Here is a 26,761-nt window from a genome sequence, read left to right as displayed (position 1 = left end):
ATACCATTTGTTTCCAGCTTCCCTGTACTTTTCTGTTTTCTCCTAAGTTTTTTTTTAAATACACATTTTATATTTTGCCCTTTTTGGGATTATTTACAATTAGGAATGGGTCAAATGTAAGCCCCAGTAATGACAATACCTTTTCTGACACCCTTATATTGGTCATGCAAGCTTTGCTCAACGGCCCAGCAGAGTAGGATCTCTTTTGGCAGTGACTCGAACTGGCAACCTTTGGGATACCAGCGCAGATCCTTAGCCTCAGAGCCACCATGCATGTCTAATGTTCAAGTAATGCCCATCAATAGGTGCAAGTTACACTCAGGTAAATGGGAGATGAATATGCATGAAGGTACAGGATAAACAGGAGAACTGCACTTTAAAGCAGAGATAATAAGCAAAGGTTAAGGCTAATTAGGCCTCAGGATTTTCATCTATAGAATCTACAAGTAAAGCCAAAAATGGATTCAGTGTAATGGACCTTGCAAACTCCCAATCTAAACAAAGGTGACAAGGAGAAAGAGAGGGGAATGCTTTCAGCTATGTGGGTAATGCTTTCACAAAGAACAGACAGAGTATGCCTTTTACAAAATGAATTTATTAATATTTTTGGATCACTACTCTTCACGATAACAAGTGGCTGAATCACTGAAAAGTAAATTAATGGTCTGCTTTCTTATGAGTTCTAATGAAAGATCAGATAATTGCTTAGCATGAGTATGTGTATAGTTATATGAGGCATAGTTAAAAATAAATCACATTTTGGATACTGCACAGAAAACATCATGACAATGTCTAGAATTGTTAGTCAGCCAGCCACCTAGTGTATTTAACATAAATAAAATAAATGAAAAATTTACATAATGCAAACAGAAATTGGGACAAGCTTGGGCACTGTGTCTGTAATCATTTTGATAGTGCTGCGCCATGCTGTTGGTTGCAATGTCCTAAAATGCTTATCATCTGGTAATGCAATTGATGTGAATATTATATACGAAGTCAATTAAAGAAAGATGATCCACATCTACAGGCAGAATTTGGAGATAATGCAAAACACAACATGAAGAGCAAATACTGTATATGTAAAAATATACAAAATGTATATGAATACAGTATATATATTTTGGCCCTTACGATTCACAGGTTTACAGTTTGCAGATCCAACTATTTGTGGGTTTGTCATCAATAACTAAATGGAAATTATTTTGAGAGCTTAGCAGCTTATTGTGGAATACTGCTGACAACGCTGTAGCTCTGCAACATAAATGGACTACAAATCCCAGTAACCCTGGGAATGCTGCATCATTGGTCAGCTCTGGCGGTTTCCAAGAGGGCTGCTAGGTGAAAGATGAGGGTACTGGTTGTAAAAGTGAGCCATAACAAGCCGGCAAGATCACAATCGTTGTTTTAAACGCTTCACTGCATAATTGGTTTTCAATTACACCTATCGCATTACAGTTTTCTCTGGATTTATGTTCTTGTTTGTGTGATTTTTGTCTAGGTTGGAAAACAACTTTGTCTTAGGGCACTCGCAACTTCTACAAATCTTCACATACGGTGTTATGGTAGGAAAAAAACTTTACATTAACTTTCTGGAGGCTGTTATACTTCAGTAAAAATTTGCAGAATTACGCACTTTGTCTGTGGGATGCCACGTATCTGTCTCAGCAGCCAGCTTCACACATATGATTTTGCACACTGATCATTCTATCTCGCATTTTTCACAATGTTTTCATATTATTTCGTGCAATTAACATAGAATGTACAGTAACCATGGGCCCAAAACATATTTGCAGGTTTTCACATTCATGGGTGTCCTGCACCCCTAACCCCCATGAATTGCAAGGAATTCGAGTTGGTGAAAGGATGGTTTCTCAATGACACTAGCTGTCAAACATGGAGGAGGAAGTATGATGGTAGGGGGTTCTTTTGCTGGAGGCAGACTTGGTGACTTGCACAGAGAGAATGGAATTCTGAATCAAAACGGTTACGAGAATTTGGCTGTTATATCAGGAAAAGTTGGCTACTTTGATGAATCAAAAATTTGAATAACATTTTTGCACACTTAATGATTCTTTGACATATTTTTTTTATTTCCCATTGTTTATTTGTTCTATGCCTTAATTTCACAAAACATTAAGACATTAAACTGTGTGCATTTCCATATTAAATGGAAAAACTGAGGTGTTCTAAAACTTTTGACCATTAGTGTATGTATATATATATATATATATATATATATATATATATATATATATATACATACATACATTCTAAGATCAGTGTTTCCTTTTGCATTTAGCAAAAGGCAAGTAAAGAAGGTTGTCATGAAAAAAGTCATTCTTTGATGTTAATATGCTAAATTGAGAGTTGCAAAACATGACTGGGGTATGACATGTATGAAAGTATGACATGAGAAGAACAGATTCTCTGCACCAAAGGATTCTCAGGACCACAGATAGTGGAGGAAAATGATTTGAGGTGAAACCACTCAACTTGGGTAAATCTGAAATGTCCATTGAACCAAAGACAACGATATACATACTCTCTCGCTCTCTGTATTTATATACAGTATACTGTATACATACATATATGCATGTACTTAAATTTATACACATTCTAAATTTAAAGTAATAATGAAAACCCTAACCAAGAAAGAAAGAAATGTACATATAAAGCTCTCCTTTGTAATTGATCATCTTACATTTCTTAAAAAACAGTGATTTATGAGGAGACATTATAAAATAAAATAAAATAAAAAGTGGATCCTTCCACAGTCTGAGCTTAGCTCTGAAGTTATGTCTGATTGGCACAATACAACAGATTCAAGTGTAAATTTGTCATTAAAGGTCCTGCTAATATTTTCTGGTTTGACAGTTACAATAAGGCTCAGAAGTTGGGCTCTTTGTAGCTTCCACGTCTTTCTTAAAGGTGCCCACAAAGCAAAGCATTGTCAGAGAAACTGTGATTTGCCACTTAGGAGCGCCACCTGCAGGCAAAGAATTCTAGTGATTCATACCCAGTTTCATGACTGTTTCGTTGCTGATATTGAAATAATGATTCCCAGTTTGCCATTGTCCGAGAAGATGCGTGCAAGGGGTTCACTGAGTACTAGACAGTCACTCTCAGCAATCACAGTGTTGATGCCCTCAGAGATGGACCTAACTGTGGACTCCCAGCTTAAGCGTCGCCGATCACGATTCAGCTCCAGCCTGTAAGTGAACTTCTCCGCTGCACTGTCTGGCCCCAGCAACATGACAACTGCAAAGTACTGTTGGAACCCTTCTCGCTTCTCCTGCTTCTTCAGCACTAGAAGAAACTCCTCACCAAGGCAGCACTGTAATGTCAACCAATCCTCTGCTTCTGGGAGATTCATATCAGCTGCCAGAAAAACAAAATGCTGTCCTTGGAGAGTAGTGACCTGATGTATTTCTTTGAGATGAACCCCAACCACCTCTGAGTCTCCCTCCCAGTCACAGGAATGTAAAGGACAGCTGCAGGGTCTGTTGGAGAGGCCTCTGGGAAACTTGGCCTCCACTTGTCCTGTTCTCAAACTCAAACTGGAACATCTTCTAAGTGATGAATCCTGGCAAAAGAAGAGACAGCAATGCAAAGCAATTAATTTTTAGATCATTATTTTGTTAGAAAACACTAGATACCAAATAAGAGCTACATTGTACGGTTTAAAATGTGTATCCATGGAAAGCTCTCGGGTCTCTTACAATCACTTGAAGCTGCAATGTTTCTTAGATTTAATACCACTGTTAATTTATATATAATAATATTATTAAAAATCAGCACAATGCATAGCTCCAAATATGGCAGAATTGTTACACAGTTCAAAAACATGATTGTTAGGTTAATGTGCCTGGTGTGTATATGAGATGACATCTCGTCCACAAAATGCTTCAGTTTTAATTCAAAGCTGTACTTGAGCTAGTTTCTGCCCAAGACCCTCCTTTATGCAGGAATAATTTTATACTATTAATTCACACCAAATAAAATGTGCTTTGCAGCTCACACCTGGTAATTGAGAATTTTGACCCCAGACTGTGAGAAATGTCCTATTTTAATGTTCCTCTAATTTCCCTTTTCATCATCTTTGGAGGGGCACTATTTCTGAAAACAACATTTATTTCTATAGTATATTTTCATACACAGGATGCAGCTCAAAGTGTTTTACAAGATGCACTATTAAATGCATTTATTTTCTACTAACATTTAATTCTGCACTGCAGCGTATTTGCTATATACTTAATATTGTATCTTCAATATAAAAGCACTGGAGGTATAAGAGCTCAATTTTTTGATCACCTATCATTCCAAGTTACATCCTGTTAACATAATGTGTTCAAGAAATATGCATGCTGTCTTTGCAAAAATACAATAAAGTACTATAGCATGATATTTTCCAGCCCACTTAATCCAGGTCAGGGTCACTGTGGCCGGATATTACCCAGGCAGCGCTGGACACAAGACAGAAAACAAACCTGGACTGACGCCCAACCCTTGCAGGGCTCACTTTCTGTATGCATACATCCACACTCACACTCAGGCAAATTTATAGTTGACAATTAACTTAACCGACATGTTTTTGGGGCGTATGAGAAAAACCTGGAGAAGAAACCATGCAGCCACTGACAGAATGTGCAAACCTCACATTGACAACAGATAGGTAAAGGATTCAAACTCTGGATGCTGGATAAGTGAGGTAGCTACATTAATAACTGCATCAGTGTGCTACCCTCAAACAGCATAACAAGACCTAATTCTGAAAATGAAAGTTTAAAGTCTAAATCACAACTAGATCTTTTAGAAAAGAACAGAAAAATCCAAATACCAAGAAGTCTACCAAAAAACTAGAATACGTTATTGCAGTGCTCACCTTTTATTTGCTTGACCCCATGTTGTGAATGCTTTTTAATGTTTGGATGTAGTACTAGGGTGTTGTACCGTGTTAGCCATTATGAACGTAGAGAAGAGCCAAGCAAAATGACACCTTTTATTGGCTAACTAAAAAGATTACAAAATGCAAGCTTTCGAGGCAACTCAGGCCCCTTCTTCAGGCAAGATGTAATGTTCTCTACATTCATAATGGCTAACATGGTACAACACCCTAGTACTACAGACATACAAGATACTGTAATGTACCGCTACTACATGGAATTGAAGACCTGGTGGAAGAAACTGGTACACATGGAGAGCGACATCTTCTTCTTAACGAAATGCAAAAAGGAAAGATTACATCTTGTCGGAAGAAGGGGCCTGAGTTGCCTCGAAAGCATACATATTGTAGTTTTTTTAGTTATCCAATAAAAGGTGTCATTTTGCTTGGCTTTTCTCTAATGTTTGCATATAACTTTGGTTTATTAATCACTAGCTGTGCCCCACGGCTCCACATAAAGTGCACCATTTTGCTAAAAATTAATTTTCTGCATTCACGTTTTTTCTTGCTAATCTTGGTGTAGTCAGTGAAGAGCATGGTGACAGGTTTCATCGGTTCATTTCAATGATGCATGAGGACAAGTGGAAAACATCAATTCTGGGTAAATATTGTTGGGCACTGAAACAAGAAGCACCATATGCTGTGTACAAACAAAAATCAGCAGCTATACATTTTTAGTTTGATTTAACTAATGCAATATGTCAGCATCATTGATCAATTGAACAGGCTAATTTCAATAAAAATTAATTTCACCTTTCTCCAAACTCCTATGTGGTATAGTAACTTAAAATTGTATTTGGTTCAGCTTGAAGCTGTCTATCATAATATTTCAGACATTTTTAGGAAGCAAAACTTTTGAAAGCTATTGTTGTCCAGTGTAAGGGCTGGTTTATACTTCACACTGAGAACGCGGACGCGCACGCATCATGGCTGCCACACATTCCTAGCATTCATTTGACGCACGTCCTCAGAAATTATTGCAACATGTGTGCCAGCAAAAAAGTAGGGGGGCCTAGTGTGATAAAGTCGTAAAGTAACGTCAGAGTCTCTGTTTACTATCAACATGTGACAGAAAGCCACTTTGCGGATCCTCCAGGATCGATGTGCGTACTTCGATTTTTGATGAATGGTTTGATGTGGTGAAGTAAAATGTCGACATACAAATGCATTCGTGGTGCTTTTATATTGCATATCCACATCGTAATGACACGATACATTTTAAAGATCTCACATACCATCTTCTGTGCTGTCCTTTTTTTTTTTTTAACACCATCACAACAGCATCAGAATGTACGGTGACATATCTGAGCCACAGAGAAAAAAAAAATTGAGGCCATGGTGAAAAGGTGTATTTTGTGATTAAAGTGGAAATTTTGTTTTAAATCTTGAAATATCCGCTTTAACCTCGTAGTTTATTTTATCATTGAAGTAGACCATCATAAACATAATCTTAAAAGTGACCCAGTTGTTAATTGCTACGTGCTTCTGGGGCTTCCTCCTGCATCGACAGCTGCGGCAAGCAGCAATGGCCACACAGAACACACTAAGTGTATGATACTCCAGCTCTCTGCACATTTAGAATCCTTAGATTTATACTTGATGTCACTTTCATAATGAAATGCATTAAAGTATCTATATTACATTTTACAGATAAATATTTAATTTCATTTAAATAATGAATACTGTTAATTACACATGTGGGGGTGGCACAGTGGCGGAGCAGTAACGCTGCTGTCTCACAGGGAGTCACGTTTCCTGGTGTTCCCTGCCTGGAGTTTGCATGTTTTCCTGGTGGGTTTCCACAATGTGCTGAGGTTTCCTTCCAAAGATATGAAGGTTTAAGGATCTGGTGATGCTAAAATAATGATAGTGTATGTGTGTGCTTGTGTTCACCTTGCAATGAGCTGCTGGTGACCCATCCAGGGATTGTATCTACCTTGTGCCCAGAGCTAGCTGGAATGGGCGCATCCCTGGATTGATGAATGTAATCATTAAACATCCTTTTCAGAGATATTGTGGCAAGGTTTCCTTGGAATTTAATGGGTTTTTCAGGTAATTCACAACACAGCAAAGTCAAACCTGTTCTCACCGTAATGATATCTTGCACTGTCATCTGGTGGAATCTTCCAGATTTACGTAAAGTACATGCGCAAGTATAAATAGTATAACGCTTTTGCAGCAGTAGTGTCTACTGGAGCAAGCATCGCGTTGCATAAAGTATAAGCCTGGCCTACTTGAATGCTGTATTATGTAGTTGAAAATGTACACCAAACAGGCTTGTGGTGGCTCTATAGCTTTTATATTAAGCAGACTTCAATTCAAGTGATGTAATGCTGTCATTAATTGATGTCCTATTGTTAGTTGTTGGTTGGTAAACATAATAATTTTGAAAGATATACCCAAAAAAAGAGTTAAAATCTGTTTAAGCCTCATGGTAAAATTGGTCTGGTGCTTTGCTGATAAATTATTTTGGGAATTATAACAGTAAAGTTGTCATACTATTTATATCAATGGTTACCATTGCCAGTCATGTGGCTTATGAAGTCAGCATTCATCCATCCATCCATCCATTATCCAACCTGCTATATCCTAACACAGGGTCACGGGGGGTCTGTCGGAGCCAATCGAGGCCAACACAGGGTGCAAGGCAGGAACAACTCCCGGGCAGGGCACTAGCCCACAGCAGTGAAGTCAGCATGTCCCTACTATTTAAGATGGCGGTGGACTATCTGCCATGATTCAATAAATAAGCCTTTTTTTAGTATTAGCCACAATAAAACAGCTATTTCTGGGAGTCAGAACTTTGCTTGCTTGAGTTTTGGTTTTGCTTTTTTGACTCATTTGATAGTTTGTTTCTTTTATGTATCATTTTTTAGGCACAAGTTACCTAATCAATTCCTGATCATTTCTACTCATTTTTTCCCTGGCATCCCAGTTTGGTAAATTAACTCTAAGTGTAACACACAGTTTCTTGAGAAACTCTAAGAATCATTTTTTTAGTTATCAATATCTTACAGCATTATGAAATAATTGTCTGGCTGCTGGACCTTCATAGAAAATGTGTTAGGTTCTCCAGTTAGAAACTAGTACTAGGTTGTTGTACCGTGTTAGCCATTATGAATGTAGAGAAAAGCCAAGCAAAATGACCCCTTTTATTGGCTAACTAAAAAGATTACAATATGCAAGCTTTCGAGGCAACTCAGGCCCCTTCTTCACATTACATCTTGCCTGAAGAAGGGGCCTGAGTTGCCTCGAAAGCTTGCACATTGTAATCTTTTTAGTTAGCCAATAAAAGGGGTCATTTTGCTTGGCTTTTCTCTACAGTTAGAAACTAGAAAGAGATACAGCAAATGGAGAGGGAAGAAGTTAAAATCTTTTAGGGCCCAAAGATGGAGGCATCTGAGAGATAAAGTTTTTGTTTTGCTTATTAATTGTCTTTTTTATTCTCTTCTGCATACATTACTTGAATAATCCTTGTTTAAACAAATTGCATTATCTAGTCTTTTAAAATGAGCTTAAGCTTCAGTTACTTAGACAGAGATGCAATAGCTGCAAAATCCCCAAATTCAATGCAATGGAAATTAGTTGTAAATCTAGTAAGACAGAACAAATATAAACACATTCCAAATACCCCACTATTTCCTGCAATTAAATAAAACATTTCCTCTCACTTGTACACATTTGTAAGTTCTAATGATTAATTAAAGTAATTGATTCAAGAGTGCTGCAAAATCTAATTAAAACAGATAAGCAGTGAAGAGAAGAGGAGCTATCATTTCCTGGACTGGTTTTGTTATTTTTGCTATTATGATAAAGAACAATAAACACTTGAGCATCACTTGAAGTCAAATAATTAAATGCTTGTATCAGATATTTTCTTAAACTTAGGGTATTTACAGGTTTCCAGGTGTTGCTACCTGAATTCCATGTACATCTCCAGAGTAACACAATTTGAAAACATGCTAAAATGTTCTACTAAAACATCCTTGTAATAAAGTAATTGGCATATTCGTTATGGCGTCAGTTTAGAAAACAGACCATAGCACAGAGATATTTGTATTTTCTTTTAAGAACAATGTGTGTGTTCCATGTAATGAACTAGAACCGCATCAAACATCTTATTGCTATCTTCCTGTGATCTTAAATTTCAATGGAAAAAGGGTTCAGTGGAGATTAATTGCTAGGTGGATGGATGGAAAAGCTGGACTTTTGAAATGTTAGCTTCTTCTACACTTAATAGCAGCAATAACAGGTCACTAATTAAGAAAAGGGTTGGAATGAAAACCTGCAACCACTGGGGCCCTCCAGGACTGGAGTTGGGGACTCCTGGTGAACACCGTTTACTGTGTGAGCTTGAGCAAGTCACTTAGTTTGTCTAAATTTCAGTTGCAGGACAAAAAATATATTACATTGTACTTACAGTATGTGATTTTTAAGTTGCTTTGAAAAACGACTATGAAAAAACAAATCAACATTGTTAAAATTGTAAAGACAGGCTCCAGCTCTCTCACAGGATGATGCAAGTTAGAAAAGGGATGGATGATATATTTCATGTGTAAACAGGGCTTGCTAAAAAACAGATTATAATAAGAATAAAGACGATGGTGATGAATGAAATTATTTGTTTCATCCTACAAACATGCAGAGGAGAAAGTGGAAAAGAAGACATTTGCGAACATAGCCTTGCACAGTCAAATGTATAATATCAAGGAAGGAAGCGACTGTCACTGTTGTATACTTTTGAAGGATAGGTTTAATGTCTTATCGATAGTATCGCTCTTTTAGCAAGGTCACAGAGCACAGCCCTCATTAGACAGACCAGACTCAGACAAAGAAACATGAAGGTAAAACACTCCACTCAATTGTCTGTTTTTAAGGCTGGAAAAAAAGAAAGCAGGCATAACACACTTAATAAATGAGCAACTGCCCACACAGCGACTCACTCCAATTATTTATCAACGTATACACCTAATAATGTGTCGCTGTCCATGCACGTTTGCTCATCCAGGCAGTAACAGCCAATTCATCACAGAACACATCGGAGTTTACAAAACTACAAATCTCTTATTGTTGCTTCTTTATTATTATGGCTGGTGAAGGAGGTGAGAGACGATCTAGTATCGTGACTAAAAATAAACTGTGAAGATTCAAGAGAAAATCTTGGAATTTGCAAACACCTTTGATAATGGCTATATTCCTTATAAAGATTTGAGATTATGCTCCAGTGATCCAAATTGTAAATAATCATGCCTTCATATATAATCGTTCATTTATACATACATTGTGTTATGGTGTAGTACATGGGAGATAAGCCTCAAAGTAGCTATATTCATGGAAACAATAAGGGTCCCTAGTGCACAGAATCCCTTATGCTTAAGGTACCCCAAAGATAACAGTATGCTGTTCAACAAATTGTATGAATTATAAATTATACTTACAGAAAGATGCAGAAAGATGAATTTTGTAGAGTGTGGCAGACATTAGTAAATGTCTTAAAGGAATGACAAAGAATAGCTAAGAAGCAATGGTGGGCACCTAGCACATTAAATAAATGCCAATGTTCAAGGACAGACAGTGTTTAAGAATCATTGTTTCAGTTTTGACTATTACTCTAGACCTTGGAAACTATTGCCATTAACCTAGAAATGATGTCTGGAATTGGGTGTAAAAGTTCCTTAGGACTTTCATAAAAGACTTTGGGTAAATAAGAGCAAGATCTCCTGGGTAGGGTGGGAAAACAATCAGAGTGTTGAAGGGAAGGGAGCTGGTTTTGCATTTATTGACTGGGGTTACGCAGTTAACGCATCATGCTTAATGGTCAGAGCACCTTTTGCTCATTCAAGTCTATAAGGCATTGTTAGTTTTTTTTTTTTTTTTGCTTTATTATGTCATGTTGCAAAGCCCACACACTTTGGCAGAAAATGAATGACAAGAGAAGAAACAAAAGGGCTGGCGTGATATAACAGTGGAAAGCAAATCCTGTGCTGTCACTGCCTATTGGAGGATTGTATGTTCTCTATGTGTCTGTGTTAGTACAACAGTTTCCCTCAAGTTAACTGGCAACACAATATTTTACCACTCTTTGGTGTGTGCAAGATTATGCCCTTTGATGGATTGGTGATTCAGGATTACAGCCTTGCATTTGATGTTGTTTGAATTACGCAGCTCTCACTAAATCCATAAGTGGATAGAAGACAAAATAACTGTGTCGTCCATGTTACTAGGAAAACCGGGAGACAGCAACATGTTACTGCACCATAGTTAATTTTATTAATGTAAATGATGTCTAAAGTAGGTCTCCTCTTTCCTTCATTCATTCCTTTATTTATTTATTTATTTATTTATTTATTTATTAATTAGGCCTAGATTTTCAGTAACAGCAAAGAGCTTGCTGAGAAGCACTGTCAGGGTCATTCTTCTCCTAATCATATTATGCATCCCCACAAGTTCAACATGCCACATGATAATGTCAGCTGTTTCTAAGAGGCTAATATTCAATAATGCACGTCAGGGAGCTCAATGAAAAAGTGTCATTCATCACTTTGTTTTTAGGAAGCCTAAAACTGTAATCGGCACCATTAAGCTTTGTGCTATTGGCTACCATAGGAGGAACCCAATCAATTAAAGCATCAAGTGAAAATAATAATAATAATAATATTACATGGACCAGATGCTGCCATGTCTAACATATTTTGTCTGTTTCTTTGTAAACAGCAGAGGGAGAGACTGACTACCTAAAATTGAGGGGCTCTTAAACTAGAATGAACAATAAACAACTCTGTGGTTCATCATAATTATTTTTAATTTAATATAAAGAGGAGGAAGGATGGAAACTATTTTCCCTGTGAATATGGACCTAATTGGGTTTTATTAGGGTCTTTTTGTTAAAAATCCTATCATTTGGGTTAAGAGGCATTATAGGAGACAAATCTATTTTTATAAGATTTTTTTGTTACCTAATCAAAGCTCCAGAGACACAGGTCTTATTCCCCAGGTTGCCATGGTGATGTGACAATGGTTACATATTTATCATAACTTAAGCTACAGACAGAATATTGTTGGAGTAAAATGAAAAGCTCAGAAAAAAAAAACAATTACTGTTCCTGCTATTAACACACAAGTCATTATTAAAACGAGTCAGAATATCTTAGCCCAAGCTGTCAATCTGAAGTATAAAAGCAGTCTGTTAAAACTAGTGATTGGTAAAAACACAATCCTTTTCTTCATTGATGGGGAAAACCGCTCTTATTAGGCAGTTCAAATTGCTTGGCGACAAGACAGCAGGGCGCTTTCAGGGCTGGCTGCTAATGGTCAAGCTCCATTTTAGTGGGTCACCCCCATGACCTAAGACTGAACTGAGCAGGCTTCATAATAGACGGATGATGGATGGAAGGGTAGCGGTATTCAAATGCGAAGGGAAACTCAAGGACTTGGCAAAGTGCAGACATAACAGCAGGCCTGAGTCTGCATCCAAAAACGTCTTGAAAAAAATTGGAGCTGCATGCATAAAAAGTGACCAAATAAAATACTGGGTGTAAGTACCCGAAAAACTTAAAAGAGCTGAGTTGCCAATTATTATTTTAGCTTTTGGAATCATTTTTCATTTTTAAATAGTTACATTTCTAATACTTTTTTCATTATGTTTATTTCCACAAATCTTGCTTTAAATTCATGATCATTTTAAAAAAAGGAATTGTTTATTTTTAGGTTTAATTTACTAAGTCACACTGGAGCAGCATGTTGATACCAATATGGGTCACTGTCCATTCTGAGTTCTCTCCAGTTTTCCTATAAAATTTGAATCACGTGTGAGTTGTCAGGAGATGGTGATACTAAACTGGTTCTGTGTGGGTGTACGTGTTAGTGGATCCTGTGATGAGACTGGTCCCTAGTCCAGCCTTAACTCCTGCTGTGTTACCAGTTTGGCCTTAGTGAGGTTTTGGCTCTCCATGGCCCAAATTAGAAAAGATGAGCATGAGAATGTGATATTATGTGATATGCTATATTAAAATACCTCAGCAAATAAAAAATGCATACAATTCATATTTTTTTCTTTTTTCTTTCAGCTATAACATATTAATCGGCTCATCTGACGCAACTCACTGCCTCACACTTGATGGTGCCAAGAACAGGCTCTGTCTCCCTATAATCCTAGATAAATCAGTACAAAAAATGGATGTCTGGGCTTTTAGATATTGGTCTGTTAAACAAATTATGATGAGTACAAGTCTTTCACCCCAATATAACTCATCAAACTACAGTATATTCACCTACCTCTTTCAAAATAACAGAATTAACTTGCAGGTTACTTACTGCCATTTATGCCTGCTAGCATAACTAGGTATTCACATAAAATATTTTGTGAAAGATTTGTACTTGTTTAAATCCCTATTTCCAAATACAATATATGTTATATTGAAATGTACAGTAGATTTATAAAGTATTCAAACTCCTTCAGTTTCTGCAAACTTTATTGGGTTGTAGACTTAATTTTAAATCGATACATTTACCATGTTGCCCATCAATCTACATTCAATAATCTCTCTATTATTAAAAAAAAAGAGACGAGACGTGATCTTCTCAGAAGACAATTTGACGTCCCACGAGAGACACCTTAACATCATGCAAAGACAATTTGATGTCCCGCGAGAGATACTTTACCAACAAGAGAGACAAGGCAGTGAGACAACATTTAAAACAACCCAGCAGTTGTTGGAATGCTTTTGGCAGACAAACTTCATGTGCTCCCAGCTCTTAAAACAACGACAAGCGACAAGCAGAACACGCAGCTCACCACTTCTCTTTAGCATGCGTTCAGAAACACCAAACCACCCCCAAAGGACAGCAGCTGTACAAGCTTTTAAATGATCAACTCGGAGCGTAACAAGCAGAGCACGCTGCTCGCCAGCAGCAGCAGCAGAAAGACAGCAGATGATCCTACCGCATTTCCTTAGCGTGCGTTCAGCCCCCTTCACAACACAAGTAGTGTCATACGTCCTGCGAGAAAGAGATTTAAACACGTCTGGGGCCGGAAATAAAGGACAAATATTGTTTTTACAAAAATTTTAAAGTAAAAGTGAAAATAATGCATATGTAACAATTCCCATGAAAATAACAATCTCTTTAAATTGTATATCCGGTAAACCAAAACCGGGGGTGAGTGAGCAAAGCGAGCAGGGGGCGGAGCCCTCTAGTACTAAATGATAAAGAGAAAACACGTTTTCAAAAAAATCTGTAAATTTATTAAATTTAAAAAATGGCAATCTCTCATTCACATAAAAATATATCAATGCATGTGTAAAAATGGTATATTTAACCATGGTGTACTGTGGTTGATGCATTCCCATGATTCTGTGTGAAGTCTACACTTTAACTTCAGGTCTGTTTGTTTTTTGCATGCCACACTTGCATTTTAGTCTAGGTTACTTAGTTCAATCGTAGTTTAATTTACATTTACTTCCTTTAGGAATTCTTCAAATTCTATTCTTTTTTTGTTTTTGTACCTTTTAGTTATATTTTGCAATTGTATTATTTTACTTTTTGTTAAGCAATTTAAGCTATTCTCACATGTATAAATGTATAAATAAAAATGTTGCTTAATGAGATTTTTTTGGCATAACATCAATAACATGCTAAACAACGCAAGAATCTTGGTAAATGCTTACAAGATGTAATCATGTAAGTAAAAAAGTTACTGTAAAGAATAGTAGCCATTAATCTTCAACAATAAACAGTGAATAAAAAACTATTGGACAAGCATGGCAGATTACATTGCAATTGGTTGAGAATGGGCAAGCATGTGCATGGCAGTACCCAGTGTGGAAGCCGACCCGAACACAGACAGGTGGACACCGATGGTTCACCAACGAACAGACGTTTATTATACATATTAACAAAGTGACAGCACACAACCCAGTACTCCCGTACTATTCACCCACAAAGTCCAGGGCTCTTATCCAATGCCTCTTTCTTCAGGTCCGCCTCCACTCCTCTCCACCGAGCTCTGTACTTCTTCAATCCGACTCCAGCCATCGAATGGAGGGAGGTGGCCCCTTTTAAACCCACCTGGATGTACTCCAGGTGCCTCCCAAAGATTGCCTGCCGGCACTCCCTGGTGTGGCAGAAGTGCCGGCTGTGCACCTGGAAGCACTCCGGGTGTCCCTGGTCTTCTTCCCCAGCACTTCGGGTGCGGCAGAAGTGCTGAGGGCGAGGGCTCCTCAGGCATCAACGCGCCCCCTGGCAGTCACCATGGGCCCCTACAGGGCTTAGCTTCCAAGCTCCTTTCCCATGGTCCCCAAAGCCACCAGGGCGGTCGCCCCCCCATGGTCTGGAGGAGGCGTAATCCCTCCTCTGGTCCTTCCGGGTGTCCCAGCAGGGTACCGCCCCCAGCCGCTTGCCACACCAGCTATGCACTGCCACATTATCAACAGCCGGTTCATGCCTTTCGCCCAATTGGATAAGCAGCCTCAAAAAAGCAATGTGTGAAAAATTAAACTGTATACTGTACACTAGCTGTACAACTGGATGTATTACATAATACCTGTCAGTTTCTGTTTATAATATTTGTAGCCTTTTATTTTTTTTACCAAAGTTATTATTTGCAGGAGCTGTGTTGTAGAGCTTCAGATGGAGAGATCTTTTGTCCCCAAGGCCATTTGACTCTTCAGCTCTTTACAACAGGGGCTGACACTCCTCTGCTCATAAGCTATATTAGATGTATTAGCTATGCACTACATGGATTTTACTGTATAACCCTTTATTAAAATATGTTTTACTTGTTTATACCCATTCAGCATAAGCCATATCCATCCATCCATCCATTACCCAACCCGCTATATCCTAACACAGGGTCACGGGGGTCTGCTGGAGCCAATCCTAGCCAACACAGGGCGCAAGGCAGGGAACAAACCCCGGGCAGGGTGCCAGCCCACTGCAAGGCATAAACCATATCACTTTATTTTAATTTACTCTGACATTAAGTCACTTTAGTATCTGTCACTTTGACCTTGATATTATGTGCCACCTGGTATTAGTAGTATTTGCACAATTCTCACTGCACTTACATTATTGTATGTACCATCTAGTGTACTGTGATTGCATTATTTATACAGTATTTGTTCTTTGTGTAGTAAGTGTACTTAAAAGTTTGCATTTAACTTGCTATAATTAATTATTGGCTACTGGTACTTGAATTTCCCTTGGGATTAATAAAGTATCTATCTATCTATCTATCTATCTATCTATCTATCTATCTATCTATCTATCTATCTATCTATCTATCTATCTATCTATCTATCTATCTATCTATCTATCTATCTGCTTCACACTAAAACTCTGAAGTTCAAATCCTGTTGTTGACACAGTGTGACCATGAGCAAGTCACTTTACCTGTCTGTGCTTCTGGAGTTTTTTTTTTTGTTTGTTTTTTCTGTCCCCCTGGCCATTGGACCTTACTCTTATTCGATGTTAATTAATGTTGATTTATTTTGTTTTCTTATTGTGTCTTTTATTTTTCTATTCTTTATTATGTAAAGCACTTTGAGCTACTGTTTGTATGAAAATGTGCTATATAAATAAATGTTGTTGTTGCTGTGGGGGGTGCTGAGGGACAGCTGTGAACTAACTGTGATTGAATGAACTATATCACAGATACAAGTGGCAGAAATTAGTTTTCTTTGCAGGGTGTCTGGGTTCAGCCTTAAAGGTGAGAAGCTCAGACATTTAGGAGGCACCAGGGATTATGTGGAGTCTTTCATTGATGTTCTATAGATTACAGAATCAAAAAAGAACCAAAAGTAGTGATTCATGCAATACACTTCAAGACTTTGCAAACTCTTGTAAATAGTAATTTTGATCAAGGATTGGGTAGTGTCACACACATGTGCATAGGAGACAGTCAAAGGGCTTAACTGAAGATGAGATGTCAGCTCAGGGGTTGATGGAGTGCATCAACCTTTTTTATCCCTCTTCTACAGATCAACAGAAGAAAAACCCAGTTAAACTGGCATCAACTTCCGTATTCCTGTCCAGACCATGTCCTCCTACTGACCTCACTTACCTGACACCCCACACAGACCCACCTCTTCCTGCACACCACCTATGAACACCTGCACCACTCCTCCTCATGCAGTCTATTGGGACTCTGTCTTCTTTGACTACTCAGTTGCTTACTTGTTTTTTTGCCTTACAGTATATGGGGTGGATCCCTAAACCTTGTTACAGTAGTCATCGATAAGAAAGCACTTGTAAGCTAGAAATGTAGGATTAGAACAACACATTCGGTACTAAGTGTGAAAATGTAAGTTATACCATTTTATTTTTATAGTGTTTAATAGTGTATGGGTATCACGGCTTTACAGTAAATGCTGCTATTTTCACATCACTGTTACACATTTACATTTCACCTCTATTTACAAAAAAGCTGTAACAGATTTAAAATCAGTGGAGAATACCAGTTAAGTTACCAGAGATGGTTTAATTACATTTTAAATAACAAATGTCTTCCCATCAGCTTGTCATTCCTGAATGTTTTTGACACTGTCTTTCCCTACTGAAATTTATGGGCATGCTGCCACATTTGCCTCATGTCAGCCATCTGGCTGGGAAAGCTTTGGAGGAAGTGATCTTAAACAAATGGTGGAAGCTGTGTGTGTTCCAGTTAATCATTTTGTGTTTTAACATAAGCGCACATAGTATTTAGGTGGTATACACCATCAAGGACACCATTAAAGAGATGTATACATGACATACAAGACATATATATACTATGTATCTTTAGGCTAAGTAGAATGTGCAAAATTTTCAGTTGTAATCCCATTAGTCTTCCATTATTGGTTGAACACTGGTACTATAGAATAGCAGAATGGCATTACTTAGAATATGCATATGTTAAGCAGACAAACCACATCACATACCAATCTGCAAGCAGAAGTCATGCCACCTTGTAGTTTTGACAACATCATGCAGAGCCTCCATTTTCCTTGACACACTTTTATGCAGGACAGCAGAAATTGCAAACTCTCACATGACCTGATGTTACATTCAACAATGAGGAAAGTTTCATTTGAAATGTCCCTGTCTGGGAAATTTTCATTCTGTTCAAATTTTTTAGACATAAATCCAAACTTTATGAGCACATAATGTTCTATTCTTATGTTTGTTTCTGAGTGGAATTGGGATAAACAAATCATCACTAGCTAAAATGGCTTTTGCATCATGTGGATTAAAATAATTGCGTGTGATGAACCAGTTTGTTACAGAGGCTCCACACTTCAGACAACTGCTGCAGCTCTAGTTACTTAAAGCCAACGCCACTTCACACAACTTTTAGTTAGACAGTACGTCAGACTTGATGACAGAATTTGCTGATCTTGTCACTTCAGTATGTCAACTTAAATGAGTAGAAATTGCTGGGAGTGTCAAATTACCTGACGCATGATAACAATCCAGCAGTTTCACAATTCTAAAGAATCTCATGTTCATTCCTTTTATCTGGTGGTCATGTTTATCTGATGGAGCTGGTGGTGCCCAAAGGGTTTACAGAAACTACGAGTTTAGCCTCAATCTGTGCTGTTTTTTCATCTCTTTTCCATTCAGTTGAGGCAAGTAAAACAAGAGACATCAGACGGACAAACTTCTCTATTATTCTTTACAAAGTCCAAAACAACCATGTTCCTCATTCATTGTCACTGCACTATATACTGCACATTTTACTTCAAGGTAGGAGCTCTTTGCTTGTCAGCATTCATGTAAACAAACCTCATGCCAATTACTTTACACAAAAATAAACTCATTTGACTGTGTCACGGTCAGTTATGGACTAGCTGGACAGAGTCACTGAGTATGTCAGACTATGCAACTAGCTGTTACGGGAATGTGCTGAAAATTCCCCTGAATCACTAAAATTTCGTTAATGAAGTAATCGACTGAAAATCACTGAAAAAATTGTGAAAGGTCACATGGACTTAGGAGTGCCGAATACAGGAACACATTATTTCAAAGGTAAAGCAGATTAAAATAAAAAGCAACAGCCTAACAGTGACCTTTTCCTGAATTTGTTTTTTAATATACTTTTTCGGATACCCACTAACTAGCACATACACAAGTAGAACACTATAAAATATATTTAAAAAATTCAATTCAGGAATTCACCAGCATTTTCAGTTTAAGGCTTTCAAGTTGTCCAACCAGTTAATTAGTGGGTCTGTGTCTCACGTATTTCACACCTTGATGTAGGATCTTCTGTAGTGTAGCTTGCTGTAGGTCGCTGTTATTCTTCTGGCCAGCAGGTTTTAATCTCTACTTGAAGAGTAATAACTGTTATCAAATCTGTTAGTTCAGGTTTTGAGAAACCAAAGATTTACTAGACAGAACAAGAGTAAACAGAAATGGGGGGTTGGATTCAGATAAGATCTTAATGGTGTTTCAAAAGCAGAGTGAACCCGCACTCCATTGGAGAGGTGGTGACAGATGATACCAGATGTGTTGCACATCACTTTCTTTAGCTGCTTTTTATCCTTGGCAGAAAAACAGTGATGGAGATGCTCTGAACATTTTCAATAACAGACCTGCAGAAAAGGGTCATTGAATCCTATAACACTCTAATCTCCTTTAACTGTTTCAGTAAGAGCAACATCTGGTGAGCTTTCACCATAATAAATGGGCTGACCTCTGAAGGCAGAGCGTTGTAAATGGCGGTGACCAGGAAGTTGAAGTTGAATTTCTTATCAACTTTTGCAGCCTGGTCACTGATGCGTAAAGGTGAGAGGGATGTTTTGCCTCGCTTAAAGTCCTTCAACAGCTCTTTTGCTTTATTGTCAATTAGTTTTAGACATTTAGCTTCATTGACCATTTTTATGAACTGACCTGTAAAATGAAAAATTTACTGTAATTTCAGATTCAGTTCACTGACCTTGACCACATCAAAAACATGTTTGCCATTTTCCTAATTTATTTTTTCTAAACTTTGGAGGTGTGAGTATTGTAATTTTAATTTCTATTTATTTTTACAACACCTTCATCTTTTCATTCTGTTTTATATTTTTCTAGGCACGGCACCATTTTCCGAGTTACTTGCATCCTGATGACAGGGCATTACTTTGCCTGATAGAGGGGCCTTAGCTGCATCTGATAATCTATTTAATTAGCCAATAAAAGGTGTCATTTCACCCTACTTTGTCCTGTATCAATCTATGGCTAACACGGTACAACACTCTACTGCTACCGTGTTGTTTTGTATCAGTGATCCCTGTTGCTTGTTACTTGGTTGGCTTTCTGAGATGTCATTAAATGATTGTCCTGTTGTACACAGTTTATCCGAATTTGAGACTGAAGAGCCTTAAAATAAATGAAGACAAGTGCTAGTTTTGGAAAACCTAAAATACCAGTTTCCTGCTTTCTTCATTTTGGATTGCAAGTTTTCGGTTTCTTTTTGGCTTTGATTTGCAGTTAATATGCTCAGACTCCTGTCTGATAAATGACTATTAATTTAGTTTATTCTCTCTGTTTCACTTTCTGGATCAAAAAACATGTAATAGCATAAAGAGGTCTGTTTGCTTTTAAAAACATACCTCATAACAGACCATTCAGCAAGGAGTGGGTAAAAATCCATATTACAGTAAAATTACAAAATTCTGACTGTTTTGGTAGACTGAGACATATTTTTAACAAGTAACAAATGGACTGCTGACACACTGACGCACCTCTTATGTGTCGAAACACATGTTTAGACTTTGCTACTCATCTGATTTGATAGCAGGTATAGCTGTTACCTTTTAATTCTACTGCCAGGATTTTCTCAAATTTTTAGCATGTTTCTTTTAATTCAAATCAGAATTAAGAATCTTACCTCAGCTGGTATAACTAACTCCCACTTCTAATTCCATCCATCTTCCAACCCGCTGAATCCAACCACTGGGTCACAGGGGTCTGCTGGAGCCAATCCCAGCCAACACAGGGCACAAGGCAGGAACCAATCCTGGGCAGGGTGCCAACCCACCACAGGACACACACAAACACACCAAGCACACACTAGGGCCAATGTAGAGTCGCCAATCCACCTAACCTGCATGTCTTTGGACTGTGGGAGGAAACCGGAGCGCCCGGAGGAAACCCACGCAGACACAGGGAGAACATGCAAACTCCACGCAGGGAGGACCCGGGAAGCGACCCCAGGTCTCCTAACTGCAAGGCAGCAGCGCTACCACTGCGCCACCGTGCCGCCCTCACTTCTAATTCTGCGAGTGAAATGTTGCTGTTGGCATACAATGAGTAAAGTAGCTATAAGATGCAGCACTGTAGATCACTCATATTTAAGGTAGAATGGTTTAGAGAAGTGATCCTTTAATTTGTCACCTGCTTCATGTCAGACAGGAGATCTACCAATAACACAGACCAGGACTGACAGAACTGAGGTTCCCAACAATTTCAATGCCCTGCACTCCTAGAAAATTTTTGATTTATGTTTGCACCCCCTAAAAAAGTCTTATCATATTTGAAGATGTCAAATTTCTCATTTTTGAGCTACAAATTGAACCACATACAGTACTGCGGGTGAACAAATTGAACTCAAAAACATAAGCTTTTAACTCAGTGCATCACATTTAAATATAAATTGAGCAATTTACCTTTATATATCTCAATAATCTTGCAAATGTGTCCCCTGTGAAGCTTAAGACACTCAATTGATGATCTGGGGGTAGTGGTATCCTGTGTAGCATCAAGCACTGTGAGGAAATGATACATGATCAACAATTTGGAGGAACTGGAAACAACCTTAAGGCAACAGGTGCTGGTGTGCCATTAAGTGATGAAACACATTCAAATAGCTTTGTCCCTCTGATAACTCCTGCACTGCAGTTCAAAAACAGAGGCACCACACAGTTAAAATTGCTGTGCTACTGCCAGGACCTCCAAAGGGAGAGATGGGCTGAGTGTAAGCCGCAAGTATTGAATCTAATTCAGTCCCTCTAAAGGCAAAAATGTCAACCAAGCCTTGAAATCAGTGACGTTTCACAATCAGCACTTACACAGAAAGCAATACTAGACCTCGACTTTCTCTACGAATCATTGCAAGGTCCAAATTCCATTCTCTTAAAAAAAAAAGTTATGTGCCTTTACAAATGTTCTGTCTGTAATAAGGAACCCACAAGAACGTGCATTTCTGCGACTCATTTACAGGTGAAAATTGTGTGCACAATGCTGGATTCTTTTCATATCTTAAAACAGGAGTATTAACTAATAAATGATCACTGGTGCATGACTGATAAAATACATTATATCCATTGAGATGCAAAGATTTGAAAGGTGGAATCACAGTGTAGACAAAGAACTCGGTCGAAGGCTTACACTATATTGCCAAAAGTATTGGGACCTCCACCCAAATCATTGAATTCAGGTGTTCCAATCACTTCCATGGCCACAGGTATATAACAGTAAGCATCTAGGCATGCAGACTGCACCTACAAACATTTGTGAAAGAATGGGCTGTTCTCAGGAGCAGAGTGAATTCAAGCATGGTACCGTGATAGGTTGCCACCGGTGCAATAAGTACATTCGTGAAATTTCCTCACTACTAAATATTCCATAGTCAACTGTTAGTAGTATTGTAACAAAGTGGAAGCAATTGGGAACAACAGTAACTCAGCCACGAAGTGGTAGGCCACGTAAAATCACAGAGCGGGGACAGCACATGCTGAGGCGCCCAGTGTGCAGAAGTCGGCAACTTTCTGCTGAGTCAATAGCTACAGACCTCCAAAAGCCCAAGAACAGTGAATAGAGAGCTTTATGGAATGGGTTTCTATGGCCAAGCAGCTGCATCCAAGCCTTACATCACCAAGTGCAAAGCAAAGCGTTGGATGCAGAGGTGTAAAGCACACTGCCACTGGACCGTAGAGGGGTGGAGACGTGACCTCTGGAGTGACGAATCAGGCTTCTCTGTCTGGCAATCCGATCCGAGGAGAAAAGTACTTACCTGACTGCAGTGCAGTGCAGTGGAGATTATGATGTAGGGCTGTTTTTCAGGGGTTGGGCTTAGCCGCTTAGTTCCAGTGAAAGAACTCTTAATGCTTCAGCATATGAAGCCATTTTGGACAATTTCATGCTCTCAAGTTTGTAGGAACAGTTTGGGGATGGCCCCTTCCTGTTCCAACATGACTGTGCACCAGTGTACAAAGCAAGGTCTATAAAGAAATGGATGAGCGAGTTTGGTGTGGAGGAACCTGACTGGCCTGCACAGAGCCCTGACCTCAACCCGACAGAACACCTTTGGGATGAATTAGAGCGGAGACTGCGAGCCAGGCCTTCTCATCCAACATCAGTGCCTAACCTCACAAATGCTCTCCTGGAAGAATGGTCAAAAATTCCCATAAACACACTCCTGCACCTTTTGAAAAGCCTTCCCAGAAGAGATGAAGCTCTTAATATGAACTCCATATTAAAGCCTATATATATAAAGAATGGAATGTCATTAAAGTTCATGTTTGTGTGAATACTTTTGGCAATATAGTGGGCTTATATGTGAAATAGCTGTGAATGGCAAGCTGTTTTAAAAAATCAAACTGATTTGCCTGTTCTGTCTTTTAGATTCACATATAATTTAATTATTTTGACTTTTCATCTTATATATTGATTGGATTCCAACAACTGATATCTCTATTAATATTCTTTACACAATGAAGAAGGAAGGAGCAAGTTTTGGGAATTTGTTTTCAGTTGTTGGCAGTCAGGGTAATATGAATTACCTCTGAAATTTGCTCACCATTACATTATCACTCATAAAACAAATATTAAGTTTATCAAATTTTAACAGCTGTGAGGGACACAGCAGTGTTAATTTTAAACAGAAAACAACAAAAAACGTTTTGAAAGTTTTAATGGGAATCAGACACTAAAACTTGCTGTTTACCTAATGTTTCAAAGACTCTGCTATAGTTAACTGATTCCATTCACGTATAACTTTCTCTGTCATTAGGGGCAAAATTACTATTAACCATGCTTCAGTCATGTTTGCATGCCACTGCTGGGTAATACATTAAAATGAGAGCAAGCAACAACTTTTACTTCTTATTTAGAATATTACATAATTATGTCATTACTCTCCTTTGTTTGTATTTTGTTACACTGAAATTATCCATTGAATAATGTCAACTGCACAGTCTTAAGTAGCAAGAGCATATCCTGGCAGGATCATTCACAGAGCAGCAACCCCTTTGGGGGAGACCCCAATAATCACAGAGCACACCTCTCATTGGGTTATACTGAAACAGATAAGGCTCACCAAGTACTCTAATCCACAGTTCTTTGGGATGTCAAATGTGTAATCTTCTGCAGACACAGAGAAAACATCCTACACATTGTGACCAAGATCATAACTGATGCAGTGTAAGTCTGTGTTTTGTTAAATCATTCTTTGTAACTTGAACTTTTTTAAAGTGCTTTTTCATCATTTTTAACATATGGGCCCCTATCAAAATATTTAAACACTAGATATTAAGCCCGTTACAATAACGGGCGCTAGAACAGTAGTGCATAAACATTAGTAGGAACAGTCTATATTAAATGGCAAGGGACCTTGTATGTGGCTGTAATATGTGTCACTGTATTGTGTGCCTTTAATTTTCTCTCGCAGTAATACTGGTTTGTATTTCCGTAAAATGCCTGTAATTTTGTCTGACAGTAATACAGTGGTACCTCGGTTCACGACCATAATTCATTCCAAAACTCTGGTCGAAACCCAATTTGGTCGTGAACCGAAGTAATTTCCCCCATAAGATTGTATGTAAATACAATTAATCTCTTGTTCCAGACCGTATGAACTGAATGTAAATATATATTTTTTTAAGTTTTTAAGCACAAGTATAGTCAGTTACACCACAGAATGCAGAGCGTAAAAGTAAATTAAATGTAAAAACATTGAATAACACTGAGAAAACCTTGAACAACAGTGAAAACTAACACTGCAAGAGTTTGCACTATAGCGCTACGAACCACTCACTAAAAACACTTTTTTTTAATGAGTTTTAAGCACAGGAATAAAAAATGAACATATGAAAAATCCTTAATTTAATAAACAGCCAAGAAAAGTAACATTGCAACAATACACGGGCGCGCCTGTGTGTGTGTGTGTCTCTTGCGCGCCTATGTGTTTGTGTGTGTGTATGTGTCTCTCTCTCTCTCTGCACAGGGAAAGACTGAACACGTGCGGCCCCACGCATGCGCACTTCACCAGAAGACACACACACACGGATACCTGGACGCACACAGGGGTTTTATTAAAGAGGATTTTAGTATGCTTAACTTTGAAGTGAGGAAGGGGATTTTGTGTTAAACAGTTAAAGACAGCTTTCAATTTCCTTCTTAGAGATATGAGAAAAATATGCATCATTTTGTGCTAATTGACTATTTACCTACAGGAAATTACAGTGAGAAAATGACTGTGGCTTTACGATACAGTAATTAGCCATATTTGCATGAAAACTTTTAATCGTACTGGTAACTCTCATGATCCAGCTGGCTACAAAAATAGATTTGGCACCATGAAAATCATAACAGGGACAAAATTCTCCTTTTTTATAGGTAGTTAGGGGCATGTTCTTTTGTGGTTGCTGCCAAGATTTTAGCTCATAATAAAACACAATCTCTTCTTACTGTCTGGAAAAATGCTATCTTTCTTGTGTTTTATATCAGCTTCCATTAATTTAAAATAACCTATAAGGTGGTGCTGTGGCTCGCAGAGACTCCTTGATAGATCAGCATTTAAATCCAACATCTCTCTGTGAAGTTTGCACACTCACCCTATAGCAGCATGAGATTTACCCCCAAGGGTACTCTTGATTTCTACCCACATCCCAAAGGCATGCAAGTAAGGATGATTGTCAATTCCAAATTAGTCTCAAATGGGTATGTCCATGAGTGGGGTCTACGATGAACTTGCAACTGTCCAGGGTTATTTTCTGCTCTCTGTGACATTGACCTGAATTCAGTGAACTTGAAAATACAATGCTAAATTTAGGATTTACCTATAATACAAAGTAGGTAACAATTTCCAGCACTGCATTTTAAATCAATGTGAAGAATTACTTGGCCTCCGGTCATTAAAAATGTTCCAGACATTATGAATAAATTTTATATATATACTAGGGGTTCTCCCCCCTGCTTGCTTCACTCACCCACCCCCAGGTTTGGTTAACCGGATATACAATATTAAGAGATTGTTATTTTCATGGGAATTGCTACATATGCATTATTTTCACTTTTACTTTAAAACTTTAGTAAAAACAATATTTGGAATTAACTTTTTTTCATGATCGCTTTGAATTTTGATTCTGTGTTTGCACTTACAACGTGACAACACGACGTATAACTGCCTGTGAGTGAATATCGTTTCTTTCTCTCTAATAAATAAAACAACTTTTTTGAAAGTTTGTCCATGCTCTTTCTTCTTCACTTCGTCGTTGATGTGTCATCTAGAACATTTAAAATTATTGTCCTGGTAAAATTTATAAACGCTGAGAGAGCAGAAAGTGTGTCTGGCCAAAAGCATTCACACGACTGAGGTTAGATGACCGTGGTCTTGTTTGAAAATAATTTTAAGTAGGGCGTGTCTTGAAAGAATCTCATGTTAAAAGTCTCTGTCTCACGGGACTTCATACCGCACCAACGTTTTTGGAATCTTTTAATTCTCACTGGCAACACGAATTAGACGATCTACAAGTCTCTGACCTAAAGTTTAACTCCAAACAATACATTCAATTTCTTTTTTCTGTTCTGTTATTTCACCAAGTGATAAATTTCGTTTGTTTGAAAATTGCGATCTTTCCA

The 26,761-nt window shown here is 38.1% G+C and overlaps 1 protein-coding gene across 1 annotated transcript in view; it reads right to left on the bottom strand.

Annotated features, from left to right (window-relative positions):
- Positions 1-2,250: 2,250 nt before the first annotated feature.
- The window catches only part of LOC120523701 (seven in absentia homolog 3-like), an 84,395-nt gene continuing 59,884 nt past the window's right edge, over positions 2,251-26,761 (bottom strand). The window contains exon 2 of the mRNA XM_039745264.1: positions 2,251-3,583. Coding sequence (XP_039601198.1) covers positions 3,023-3,583 — 561 coding nt within the window. The 3' untranslated portion in view covers positions 2,251-3,022. The remainder of the gene's footprint in view (positions 3,584-26,761) is intronic.

The sequence above is a fragment of the Polypterus senegalus genome, chromosome 2 (assembly GCF_016835505.1).
Source record: "Polypterus senegalus isolate Bchr_013 chromosome 2, ASM1683550v1, whole genome shotgun sequence".
Taxonomy (NCBI): Eukaryota; Metazoa; Chordata; class Cladistia; order Polypteriformes; family Polypteridae; genus Polypterus; species Polypterus senegalus.
The sequence above is the reverse complement of the archived record's forward strand: the minus strand, read 5'-3'. Positions and strand labels throughout refer to the sequence as shown.